Here is a 14,071-nt window from a genome sequence, read left to right as displayed (position 1 = left end):
ATTTTTCTTTATCTGCCTTGATGGAATACCCCCCCCCCCGCCCCCCCCCCCAGACCTGGGTTTACTGTGCCTTACCCTGGAGCGATACTTCAGGAACAGAGCCCGCTTTCTCCCCATCTGTGGACAGTGTGATGGGGAGAGAAGGCAAGAGATGGACAGGAAGAGCACAGAAGACAGAGAAGAACGAAGAGAATAGAGAGGGGGAGGTAGGGAGAGGGGGAGAGGAGAAGGGGTGGAGAGAAAGAGGGAGCGACAACATGCTGTATACAATGTTTTGTTCCACCTTCACTCAAACAGTGAAGGACACTAAGAACCGATTCTCATTGACGACGACAACTTGTCCAATTGCTCAACAACCAACAACAAACACATCAGTATGGTGTTCATCGGGACAAACCATGGCAAAATGTTCACACAGAAACAGAAACAGCAGGAGGTAGTAACCAAGCGCCTCAGGGACAGCCTTCTTAAGCACACTATGGAAACACCATACAACACCGAACTCCCAAGCCCGGAAACATAACACAGTTAAAGAGCATCAATACAGGCCCTGAGGGGAAAACAGGAACAGTTATTGTAAGACAAACACTTTCAGCCTAGGCTAAAATAGTTCAGGTCAATACATGAAAGAGACACATGTAAAGAGAAAGACAGATTTCACTATCCCAAACAGTCAGGTTATTTGCATGAAGGCTCTGTTAGTGCAGCCACGACATGTGGGTAGAACACGAACACCTCAACACACAGTGACACTCACTGACAACATGCATTGAGTCAACACACTCAGACAAACAGGCTGTAGCGAACTGACAGGTGCACGTTCAAAAACAAAGAAGACTGGAAAACTACTCTCAACAAACAAAGGAACTTTATTAATAGAAAGACACTCAGTGGAAACACTTGTACAAACAGCCAAAAAACTGGTACACTGAGTCAAAACACTAGTACACACAGCCAAAACACTGGTACAATCATCCAAAATATTGGTACTATACAAACAGCCGGAACACTGGTACACAGCTGAAACACTGGTACTGTTTACACAGCCGAAACACTGGCACATGCTGCCTAAACACTGGTACAAACAGCCAAAACAATTGTACACAATGCTGAAACACTGGTGAAGTACACACAGCATAAACACTGATAGACACCCGAAAAACTAGTACACACAGCAGAAACACTGATAGACACAGCTGAAACACTGGTACTATATGAACAGCTGAAATACTGGTACTATACACACTGCTGAAATATTGGTACTATACACACAGCTGAAACACTGGTACAAATACACACAGCTGAAACACTGGTACTATACACACAGCTGAAATACTGGTACTATACACACAGCTGAAATACTGGTACTACAAACACAGCTTAAACACTGGTACTATACACACAGCTGAAACACTGGTACTATACACACAGCTGAAACACTGGTACTATACACACAGCTGAAATACTGGTACTATACACACAGCTGAAATACTGGTACTACAAACACAGCTTAAACACTGGTACTATATGAACAGCTGAAATACTGGTACTATACACACAGCTGAAACACTGGTACTATACACACAGCTGAAACACTGGTACTATACACAAAGCTGAAACACTGGTACGATACACACAGCTGAAACACTGGTACTATACACAAAGCTGAAACTCTGGTACACATAGCTGAAACATGGGTACACACAGCCAAAACACTGGTACAATCAGCCAAAACACTGGTACACACAGCCAAAATACTGGCACAATCAGCCAAAACACTGGTACACACAGCCAAAATACTGGCACAATCAGCCAAAACACTGGTACACACAGCCAAAATACTGGCACAATCAGCCAAAACACTGGTACACAGCCTCATGGCAGGCAACGATCAATCGTGCAGTGTCTACTCACAGTGGACAGGCAGTTAACGGTCAGTCCATGGTCTGAACCGCTACCGTCACTGTGATCTGACCCTGAGCACTGAGTGCGGACCGAGGGTCGGCTGGAGTGAAGAGACTCACAGGAACCATGACGACCCTTGACCTCAGGAACCAGAGACACACAGGGCTCAACACGGTCTGACCAGGGACCATCAGGATGGGGGATGAAAGGAGTAGGAGGCTTATGATGACAAGAACAGAACAGGGATAGAAGAAGAGATAGAAAACAATGGGGACGGATAGAAAGGAACCACCCCTGAAGTATAGAACCACAGTCCTCAACCACCCCTGAAGTATAGAACCACAGTCCTCAACCACCCCTGAAGTACAGAACTAGAGTCCTCAACCACCCCTGAAGTATAGAACCACAGTCCTCAACCACCCCTGAAGTATAGAACCACAGTTCTCAACCACCCCTGAAGTATAGAACCACAGTCCTCAACCAACCCTGAAGTATAGAACTACAGTCCTCAACCACCCCTGAAGTATAGAACCACAGTTCTCAACCAACCCTGAAGTATAGAACTACAGTCCTCAACCACCCCTGAAGTATAGAACCACAGTTCTCAACCAACCCTGAAGTATAGAACCACAGTCCTCAACCAACCCTGAAGTATAGAACCACAGTTCTCAACCAACCCTGAAGTATAGAACCACAGTCCTCAACCAACCCTGAAGTATAGAACCACAGTCCTCAACCAACCCTGAAGTATAGAACTTGGCCAATTTGGTGCCATTTCAAGACTGTATGAATGCTTGTATAGAATGAATAGTGTCAGGTCTGCCTAGGGATTAGTTAGTAAAGGGTAGTGTGTTAGAATGGGGTGTAGTAAGACAGATATCTGAGGGTTAGTGAGAACCATCCTCAATCTGGACCGCACACAGAGAAACCCGTCCACAGAGGACAGGCTGCTGGGTTATCAGCACACAGAGGAACCCGACCACAGAAGATGGGTTGCTGGGTTATCAGCACACAGAGGAACCCAACCACAGAGAACAGGCTGCTGGGTATTCAGCAGCTGACCCTGACAGGGACAATCATTGTTGCTCCGACAAGCAGGGAGGAAGGAAGAACAGAAACATCCAGATGGAGAACTTTCCCACCTCCTTTCAGCAGGGCTGACAGACAGCGGGCGGGCAAATGTAGTTTTACAGGGTGTTCGACGGGCTGCACCGCCACGGCATATCAGACTGGTCCGCCACAGCATATCAGACTGCACCGCCACGGCATATCAGACTGCACCGCCACGGCATATCAGACTGCACCGCCACGGCATATCAGACTGGTCCGCCACGGCATATCAGACTGCACCGCCACGGCATATCAGACTGGTCCGCCACAGCATATCAGACTGCACCGCCACGGCATATCAGACTGCACCGCCACGGCATATCAGACTGGTCCGCCACGGCATATCAGACTGCACCGCCACGGCATATCAGACTGGTCCGCCACGGCATATCAGACTGGTCCGCCACGGCATATCAGACTGCACCGCCACGGCATATCAGACTGGTCCGCCACGGCATATCAGACTGCACCGCCACGGCATATCAGACTGGTCCGCCACGGCATATCAGACTGGTCCGCCACGGCATATCAGACTGGACTCAACCAAGCCAGATTCAAACTATGTTTTTGTGTGTGTGTGTGTGTGTGTGTGTGTGTGTTTGGTTGAGTGTACCTCTGAGGGGTCAGGCTGGGAGTGTGGATAGTCGCCAAGCTCAAATTCTTGGGGGTGGTAGCCATTGTTGTCCTCTGAAAAACACAAAGAGATAACCAATCAGTGAAAGGAAGTTTAGAAACCTTTTATGCATCAACAGTTATCACAAGGTGACACCTCTTAAATAATAATAACCTGAGAAGTAAGTCGGGGTACTCTAGTAACTCAGAACCATTGTCATGACAACAGCGTTAATGTTTCCACACCAAACAACGGCACGTTAACAGAGCAGGTACGAACGGCTGTTAACAGAAGGCAAATGTCGTGTGTGGTCATCTATGTACTGTACATGTCTGAGTGTGTGGTCATCTATGTACTGTACATGTCTGAGTGTGTGGTCATCTATGTACTGTACATGTCTGAGTGTGTGGTCATCTATGTACTGTACATGTGTCTGAGTGTGTGGTCATCTATTTACTGTGCATGTGTCTGAGTGTGGTCATCTATGTACTGTACATGTCTGAGTGTGTGGTCATCTATGTACTGTACATGTCTGAGTGTGTGGTCATCTATGTACTGTACATGTCTGAGTGTGTGGTCATCTATGTACTGTACATGTGTCTGAGTGTGTGGTCATCTATTTACTGTGCATGTGTCTGAGTGTGGTCATCTATGTACTGTACATATCTGAGTGTGTGGTCATCTATGAACTGTACATGCGTCTGTGTGTGTGGTCATCTATGTACTGTACATGTATCTGAGTGTGGTCATCTATGTACTGTACATGTATCTGAGTGTGGTCATCTATGTACTGTACATGTGTCTGAGTGTGGTCATCTATGTACTGTACATGTATCTGAGTGTGTGGTCATCTATGTACTGTACATGTATCTGAGTGTGGTCATCTATGTACTGTACATGTATCTGAGTGTGGTCACCTATGTACTGTACATGTATCTGAGTGTGTGGTCATCTATGTACTGTACATGTCTGAGTGTGGTCATCTATGTACTGTACATGTGTCTGAGTGTGGTCATCTATGTACTGTACATGTATCTGAGTGTGGTCATCTATGTACTGTACATGTGTCTGAGTGTGGTCATCTATGTACTGTACATGTATCTGAGTGTGTGGTCATCTATGTACTGTACATGTATCTGAGTGTGGTCATCTATGTACTGTACATGTATCTGAGTGTGGTCATCTATGTACTGTACATGTATCTGAGTGTGTGGTCATCTATGTACTGTACATGTATCTGAGTGTGGTCATCTATGTACTGTACATGTATCTGAGTGTGGTCATCTATGTACTGTACATGTGTCTGAGTGTGTGGTCATCTATGTACTGTACATGTGTCTGAGTGTGTGGTCATCTATGTACTGTACATGTATCTGAGTGTGTGGTCATCTATGTACTGTACATGTGTCTGTGCGTGTGGTGAGGCAGAATACAGAGAAGAATGGAGGCAAACCCGAACCACCCGGTTTTGGAATACTGCTGACAGATCCAAGGACTTGAACCAATATCCTCTGTGCCGGCTGGAGGGAGATCCCGGGAGGGTGTCAATTGCAGGAAAATAGAAGCACCATTCTTTCTCCGTGACTACTACAGCGTGAGTTAGAGCCTAATCTCTGACTCACTGCCTACAGAGGCTGAACGGTGAGTCAGTCTCTAAGGGAAGTCCCTCAGGTTTACCGGAGTGGGTATGAGCAGAACTGACTGTCTTAGGGTCTCCTGAATTACGTAAGAGTCAAAGCTCTGTGGACATCTGGAATTAACTGTATTGAACTGAATGTGGACTGAAGGTGATTAGACCCCAGACAGACTAAATTCCTTAAGTCCGATGACAAAGCAGACTCATTTTCAGAATAGAGCGAGTAAAGAAGCAAAAAGTGGTAGGCATCACCTAATAGACACACACCTAATACACACACACCTAAACACACACACCTAAACACACACACCCAAACACGCACACCCAAACACGCACACCCAAACACGCACTACTTTGTAAAGTGAAAGTATTCTCTCCTGAAGTATACAAATGGAGATGAAATCATTGATGACGTATTTCAGGCTATGTTTAGTGTTAACCTCATGCCCCAGACCCAACATACAAATGAGTTACATAAATCTAAACAAACCACAGTCTAACGCACAGCCCCTCAAGTTGTCATGCTGTATGGAACTGTGTTTCCACAGCAACAGTGCTGTAGAGTGTCTCCAAGGCAACAATGGCATGAGGGCTGATTAGTCTATCCTTTCCTGTGTAGCTTTATCTGAGAAAAACACTTAAAAAAAATCCACTTCCTCTCCAGTTGGTGCCTGCTGCAACAACGCCCCAAAACATAGCTCAAGAAAAACACTCAAAATTTGAACTAACTGTTAAATCTCTCTGAATAACAGTGTCTGCTAAGTGGAAATAGTCACATGTAAAATGTGAACGATGTGTTTAGGAGGAGAGGAAGATAAACTCAAATGTTAGGTAAGTTTTAATGTACTGTATAGTAATTGTCTCTGTTTTAAGGAAGCATGGTTTAACAGGGCATACATGTGTCATGTAGTGTACACACACACACACACACACTGTTTGTGCTACAACAGCGGTGAATACTTGAGACTAATATTAAAGCCCTTTGTGCCCAAAGCAAAACCTCAGTCAGCGCAGAGACAGTCTCCCACAGATCAGTCTTTGTTCCACAGAGAGGACAGCTGGTGACAGGAGAAGAACCACGAGGAAACAGCCTTCTCAACACTCCCTGAACAACACACAGCCTTCTCAACACTCCCTGAACAACACACAGCCCTCTCAACACTCCATGAACAACACACAGCCCTCTCAACACTCCCTGAACAACACACAGCCTTCTCAACACTCCCTGAACAACACACAGCCCTCTCAACACTCCATGAACAACACACAGCCCTCTCAACACTCCCTGAACAACACACATCCCTCTCAACACTCCCTGAACAACACACAGCCCTCTCAACACTCCCTGAACAACACACAGCCCTCTCAACACTCCATGAACAACACACAGCCCTCTCAACACTCCCTGAACAACACACAGCCCTCTCAACACTCCCTGAACAACACACAGCCCTCTCAACACTCCCTGAACAACACACAGCCCTCTCAACACTCCATGAACAACACACAGCCCTCTCAACACTCCCTGAACAACACACAGCCCTCTAAACACTCCCTGAACAACACACAGCCCTCTCAACACTCCCTGAACAACACACAGCCCTCTCAACACTCCCTGAACAACACACAGCCTTCTCAACACTCTCTGAACAACACACAGATACACCTGACAAAATGTTCTATCAATCAATCAAATGTATTTATAAAGCCCTTTTTACAACAGCAGTTGTCACAAAGTGCTTTTACAGAAACACCCGGCCTTAAACCCCAAGGAGCAAACAACAGTAGTGTTGAATTTCTATATTTTTACTGTGTGCTGTTTTACCTTTATTTCTACATGGAGTCAACAATAAAAAAGTAGGTGCGATGAGCCCAGTGTAAAGAAGGTCTAGGAATCACCAGAGTATTTCCCTTAAGACTGGATCCTGTATAATAGTATTTTCTCAAATAGAGGGTAAAATGTTGCCTTGCCCCACCAAGGTGGACACCATGACCTATGGTCCAATTGAGAGGCAGTCATGGCTGAGTCCCGGCACCTATGGTCCAATCAAAAGCCAGTCCTGGCTGAGTCCCTGCACCTATGGTCCAATCAAAAGCTAGTCTTGGCTGAGTCCCGGCACTTATGGTCCATTCGAAAGCCAGTCTTGGCTGAGTCCCGGCACCTATGGTCCAATCGAAAGCCAGTCTTGGCTGAGTGTTGGCACCTAATGTCCAATCGAAAGCCAGTCTTGGCTGATTCACAGTTGGTATACATTTGGGTGCTGGAATTGTGGACAGACGTGTTTTACAAACTTTGTGCCATTTGCAAGTGCATTGGTGCTGGCTAGAACTGTCTGGTTCCCCGAGCCTGTCGAGTTGATGAGATGGTTCGAGGTTGAAATCACAAATTATTTTCTGCTTATTACTGGTTAAACAAATAAAGGGAAAAACTATTCATGACAGCATTTGTTTTTTGAAACATTGGAAACTGTTGTGCACCTAAAAGAAACAAAATGTCTTGCATTTGGAGAAATTCCAATTTGGCCCCCCTGTGTCACAATAGCCTAAGTTCTGTGAGACACCCGAACCCGTCAGTTCCCAGGCCTAATGAGGTCAACTTGCCCAGTAAATAATTAAGAACAACTGCATCAAAGGCCTATTATAGGCCTATAAACAAGGTGACACAATAACATGTATTATGTAAAGCTTTGGCAACATAATTTACAACCAGTGAGCTTGCACTAACTGCACTGTGCTCTGGTCTAAAACCTGATTGATGCACATTTAAAACACAATTATCAGAAAACAAATGAATTACTTATTTTTCCACTGAACTGCCAAAAACATATTGTTACATTATTACTAATTAGTTAATCTCCAAATCCCACTACAAACATTACTTAACTCTACCTCAGAGAAAAGGGATCAGGAGTATCTTCAAGCAAGATAGAGGATAAGGGGACTATCGGCTCAGATAGGAGAGGGGTTTGTTGAGCTATAGGCTATGCCCAAAATCTGTTATTTATTACATGCAGAACTATCTCCAGGGCGGTTCTCTAACAGCTCAAACGGGTTGTCAGGTCGAGACGCCTTTAAGTGAACCAATACACAGGATTATTTTAAGGAACGACATTCATCGGTTACCCCGCGCATATCTCCTGGTAATCTCAGCATATCTCCTGGTAATCTCAGCAGCTTCAAACACAATCAGTTACATCAGTAAATTGGCATGAACTGAGAGATAACAATATACACTTATATAATGTACGGTACTCTGAGACTTTAACACTTTGGAGTGCAGATAAACATGGCGTGACATCCCTGTCCCTTATCACAGGGGTTGCCTCAGGGTCATCGGGTAGTTGCACCTGTTCTAACGTCTGTAAAGTGAGGAGAGCACAATATTCATCACTAAAGCCTACAGTTCCATTACTTTTCATTGCTGAACAGAACACTGGTTGTCGACGAAATGGCACCATAATTCTAATGCAGTGGGCTACTTCTAACCAAACACTTTGGGTCTTGCTGTGCACTATTTAGGGGCGTGGTGTGCTATTTGAGAAGCGCAAACACCCTTTTCCCCTAACTTTATTACATTACAACCTGTTTTTCTCCATCCGTGACAGGAAACTTAAACCTTGTATTCTGCAGAGTATAGAGGTTAGGGGTTATAAAGGCAGAACAACTCTGTGGTCAGAGCATAGGGGCCTCAGCATCCTGCCTGCCTGGATGATTGTATGGTGCTCACAACACAATAACGACAACACACACACACACAGAAGCACACACATGCAACACTAACTGAAGACATCCCATTGTAAATATTGTGGTTTTAGTAGTCCTAATTTTGGGGTCAAATTTCTTTGTTGTTCCACCATTAGACCAAAATCTGTTAATGTTTTTTTAATACCAACCCTGTGTTGACAGAGGACAGACTCACTGATCAGTGTCATGAGGGGTTTTATGGTGCTCAGTTCTTCTTTTCTAATCTACTCTGCTCCGTCCTAATCTCCGTCACCAAGGCAATACACCCTAGACTGTATAGAACAGACAAAGGCCCCAGGTCAAAGACCATCACCCTGACAATCTACACTGATTCACTGACTCAAAGGGCCTTACTGCAGAGTGGTGTACTCTATAGGGTACAGTGTGCTATGGGTTACGGTAAAAGGTAGTGTACTATCCAGAGAATCGGGTGCCATTTGGGCTGAGGACGGATGAGTCATTTGCACTCACGTCTTAGGTGTTAGTGGCGCAGACATCTTTCACAACTTAATCTCCATAACAACTACACTGTGCAAGTTAGCATGGCTACAGACATTCACCTGAATTGAATGCTGGGTATTCGGGAGGAACACTCCCAAGTAATCCCTTTCCTCTAATACATACCCATAGATGGTAGGCTATGAAACAGACCCGTTACTCTGCTGGCAAAGATAAGCTCGGCCGAATGGAATGCGCCTTTACTTGTGGCCTGGCCAGCTCAAAGCTAATTCTGTAGGCTAACGCAGGCAGGGTATTTCTCTCTGTTCAGGAAGAAAGTCACCCACCAGGACTCCCTTCTGCAGTGTAGCAGTGACTGACTGTTTCCGCTAGCGGAGGCCAGCTATCATGGCGTAAGACTAGGTAGGCTGTGTGTATGGGGGAGGATAGGCCAACACGGAGAAACAGTGAGAAAGACAGAAATGCAGAGAGGCACTGACTAACTTTACCAAGTTCTGCCAGTCAGGTCATGAGACAGAAACAGGGTTTGTTAAAGGGGAAGTTAAATAAAGAAACACTACTTTCTAACACTTTTTTTCCACAGACTTAATATTTCCTAAACATAGCCCTGTTGCCATATATTGTTGATGGATTGGATAATGTAAATAGGGATTTGTTTTTGGTACTCACCCTTCAGCCTTCATTTTGCTGAGAATCTTAGGCCTACTGATCATGAACTTTACTTTTCTATTCAAGTATTGATGGTGTAAAATGTATGGTTAATAAATGTGTTATTGACTTAAAAATAAATATCATTCGTGAGCCTATTATTTTCTGTCAATGGTACCGACTATGAATGAGGTGTAGGCTCATTTTATACCTTCGAATGTAAACCATATAGAAGAGACAAATTCATACGAACCATCATCCACCTCCTCATATCTCATGAGTCATGACAGACTACATATATGACAATCGCATTATCCTGACGAAGCTGAAGATTCAAAAACTATGGAGATGAAATACCCCAGCGCTAGCTGGTCTGGCTGACACAGGAAGACAAACCTACCATCATAGAGAGAATGCGGGCGTATCTCAATCAAAGTCGCGTCTTCAATCTTTCCCGTTAGTCGACTTAGGTCACTCATCTTGTTCAGTCCGTGCGGGTCGCCGGTCTGCCCGGGGAAAACAAGGAAAACGGAGCGGTATCTTTCGGGCCAGCGCTCTGTCCGTCCAAGCCCACGACTTCGGATGTGGACTCACTTCAAGGGGGAAATGTAATCGCTTCCGTTGCACCGTGGATCTTGAAAACTCAGTCGAGACACCACCGAGCCCCCAACGTTCCTGAGAAAAAATATCGTCATTAAAGGGGAGGGGCTTGACTCAAAAACAATTGTCGACGCACTGAGATATAGCTACTTTGTACTGTTTATTATAGGCATGCCGTATAAAAATAATATTATAATTAAAGAAAAATATCAGTATGTATATTTATACATAAATGTATGGGCTATATTGTAAATATATACATATTTTCTGAGTCAATGTGGAAAATTGTAAATGTAGCCAATAGGCTACGACAGTTAATATCCTACAATTTGCCTAATCCTCCTGGAATTAAATTTGGATTTGTTAGTCGTTTCACGTTCATTAGCTATTTTCTATTCTAAAACCTGTTGCACTGTATACAAAGGTACTTTAAAATAACAGACCAGTGGATGAAACAAAAGGACAACAAAAGCGAGTGAGAATGAACGGAGATAAATAATCCGTTAGGATGCCGTTAGTGTTTGCCTTTGTCAAGCGACGGTTCGGGCGTGAAGCTACGTTATTTCCGTTGTTCCATTTAAGTAGAAACAGATACTACCACCCCAGGCTAAAATGGCACAGAGTTATAATATTTGCATGTGAAAAAACACCGGGCCACTTTATGGCTTTCAGCGGTATAGCTCAGGAGTACTAAAAAACGTGCCCTCTGTTCATCTGGAGGTATTTAATATCCCTGTTATAAACAAGAATTTGCATCCAAAAGGTCGAGCAGCCTATTCTGGGTGCCGTGAATTCACAGTGGTCAAAGTAGCTGTGCCAGCAGGGATAGTTGGCTAAATTCAAGGAATTTCCAAATTTCTTAAAACATGGCAAAACACAAAAGGTCAGCTCTGACTAGACCTCAGCTCACACACACACACACACACACACACACACACACACACACACACATACAAACACACACACAGCTTTCTCCCCCTGCAGTCCAGCAACATTTGTCAGCCTTCCCTCTCCCAGCTACATCTCTCTTGACGGAGCTCCCTTCTCCTGTCCCGTCTGGTCAAATTTAGCGCCGCTCGGCCCCCAGCCCTCTTGAAGTGGTTCGCCCATGTCATTATCCTGTCCCTCCTCCCTGGGTGTGGCAAAATAGAGCTGCTTATTTCGTCTGACCACTTTTTCTTCGAGCCGTATGCATCTTCTCTCCTTGTCCTCAATGTGGTGTGTGTGCGTGTGTGTGTGTGTGTTTGTGGAGGTCTTAGGTTGGGTGTTCACTGCTCCTACCAGTTCCTCTTCAGATTCGAGAGGGCACAGAGTCCAAATGAATGGGGAGGGCTGCATACATGTGTGTTCCCGTCCGTAATAACAGGGCGTTGGGTGGTCCCACCTAGACACCCTTTTTTGTATTAAAGAGGGTCAATAAGAAAATGAGATGTCACTTTATAGTAAAAATACACATGTGGGCCTGTAGGAAAATGTTCAAAGACTGTCTAAGAAGAATATCCTTTGAGAATACGTTCAAAGGCAGTCTCAGAAATAGGCCCGAAGCTTGAACAGCAGCTTTTACATCTGCGCCATGCATTGCCTCGTCAGGAGATTGGGACACCCCTCTTGTCGTGACGGCTGACGTAGCGTGATGACAGAGACCCGGGTCTGATTATGGGTGATATGTGGCTGTCCACTTGTATGCCACACAGATGTGAGAACTGGGAGGATCTCTGGTGGGGCCAACAAATGTGCCACGTAATTCACAATGAGAAATTCAGATTTGAATATGTTGGGTTAAATCTTTAAAGGACTTCTTGTAATTGACACTTGATCCAACAACTGTGGCATTAAAATAGACAGCAACATGTCATCGCATCTGAGATCTCGCATAAAGTCCACGCATTGAATTCAAATTAGGGCAACGGCAAAACGTTTTTAATTAGAAAATCAGAAAAATAGTTGGAAGAGGCCATTTCTAAGATTATTACTGTACGACTGGCAGAAATGGCCAGAAGACATCTGGAGAGAATGTTTTAAGTTTTCCACAAAACTGTGCCTGAGATTTCCTCCCACAGAAGTGTTTCTCCCTGGTTCATCTATCTGTTTGAACTGAAGTGTAGACTCTTTATACGTGGTCTAGACACTGACAGTGCTATCTAGCCCCCGCTAAACCACCCTGGACTAGCTAGTACTATTCTGGTCTCGTCCCTTAAAGGAAGAGGAGGGGACAAGTTGTTTCATTGTTTAAAACTGAAAATGTTAGAGGTCGGATTCTACACAGTGTCCCTTTAAATGCGCAACAGGGGAAATTTTATGTAACAAAAATGTTCATTTTCTTAACTATAATTACAAAAAGCATGCCATTAAATTTTTTGTTTATGTTGGATTAAAATATAAATATTCAGTGCAAAACGTGGGGATTGTAGTTTATCATCCCCAGATGCAGAAATGTTTACCATTAGACCACTATTATCTATTCAGTTTTCATTTCATATTTGACATCAGTTTTCTCCCATTTCTTTAGATATCCAATGCATGATTGGACCCTGCAGTCACAGCATCTCCTAGTAGACTTGGGACAGTCTATATATACACTCACTTAAAGGATTATTAGGAACACCTGTTCAATTTCTCATTAATGCAATTATCTAATCAACCAATCACATGGCAGTGGCTTCAATGCATTTAGGGGTGTGGTCCTGGTCAAGACAGTCTCCTGAACTCCAAACTGAATGTCAGAATGGGAAAGAAAGGTGATTTAAGCAATTTTGAGCGTGGCATGGTTGATGGTGCCAGACGGGCCAGTCTGAGTATTTCACAATCTGCTCAGTTACTGGGATTTTCACGCACAACCATTTCTAGGGTTTACAAAGAATGGTGTGAAAAGGGAAAAACATCCAGTATGTGGCAGTCCTGTGGGTGAAAATGCCTTGTTGATGCTAGAGGTCAGAGGAGAATGGGCCGACTGATTCAAGCTGATAGAAGAGCAACTTTGACTGAAATAACCACTCGTTACAACCGAGGTATGCAGCAAAGCATTTGTGAAGCTATAATACGCACAACCTTGAGGCAGATGGGCTACAACAGCAGAAGACCCCACCGGGTACCACTCATCTCCACTACAAATAGGAAAAAGAGGATACAATTTGCACGAGCTCACCAAAATTGGACAGTTGAAGACTGGAAGAATGTTGCCTGGTCTGATGAGTCTCGATTTCTGTTGAGACATTCAGATGGTAGCGTCAGAATTTGGCATGAACAGAATGAGAACATGGAAATGGAATCAATGCCATGTAGAATTAAGGCAGTTCTGAAGGCAAAAGGGGGTCGAACAGTATTAGTATGGTGTTCCTAATAATCCTTTAGATGAG

The 14,071-nt window shown here is 44.4% G+C and overlaps 1 protein-coding gene across 2 annotated transcripts in view; it reads right to left on the bottom strand.

Moving 5' to 3' along the window:
- ano5a (anoctamin 5a) overlaps positions 1-10,816 on the bottom strand; it is a 46,210-nt gene extending 35,394 nt beyond the window's left edge. Inside the window, exons 1-4 of one of the 2 annotated variants that reach the window (XM_020056797.3) lie at positions 10,516-10,816; positions 3,629-3,702; positions 1,915-2,124; positions 76-117 (exon numbers count right to left, since the gene is read on the bottom strand). In XM_020056797.3, the coding sequence (XP_019912356.2) occupies positions 76-117; positions 1,915-2,124; positions 3,629-3,702; positions 10,516-10,594 (405 nt within the window). In that variant the 5' untranslated portion in view covers positions 10,595-10,816. The remainder of the gene's footprint in view (positions 1-75; positions 118-1,914; positions 2,125-3,628; positions 3,703-10,515) is intronic. The other variant, XM_010883432.4, reaches the window with a different exon arrangement.
- Between the last annotated feature and the right edge of the window lie 3,255 nt (positions 10,817-14,071).

The sequence above is a fragment of the Esox lucius genome, chromosome 19 (assembly GCF_011004845.1).
Source record: "Esox lucius isolate fEsoLuc1 chromosome 19, fEsoLuc1.pri, whole genome shotgun sequence".
Classification (NCBI taxonomy): domain Eukaryota; kingdom Metazoa; phylum Chordata; class Actinopteri; order Esociformes; family Esocidae; genus Esox; species Esox lucius.
This window is presented reverse-complemented; position numbering and strand designations above follow the sequence as displayed.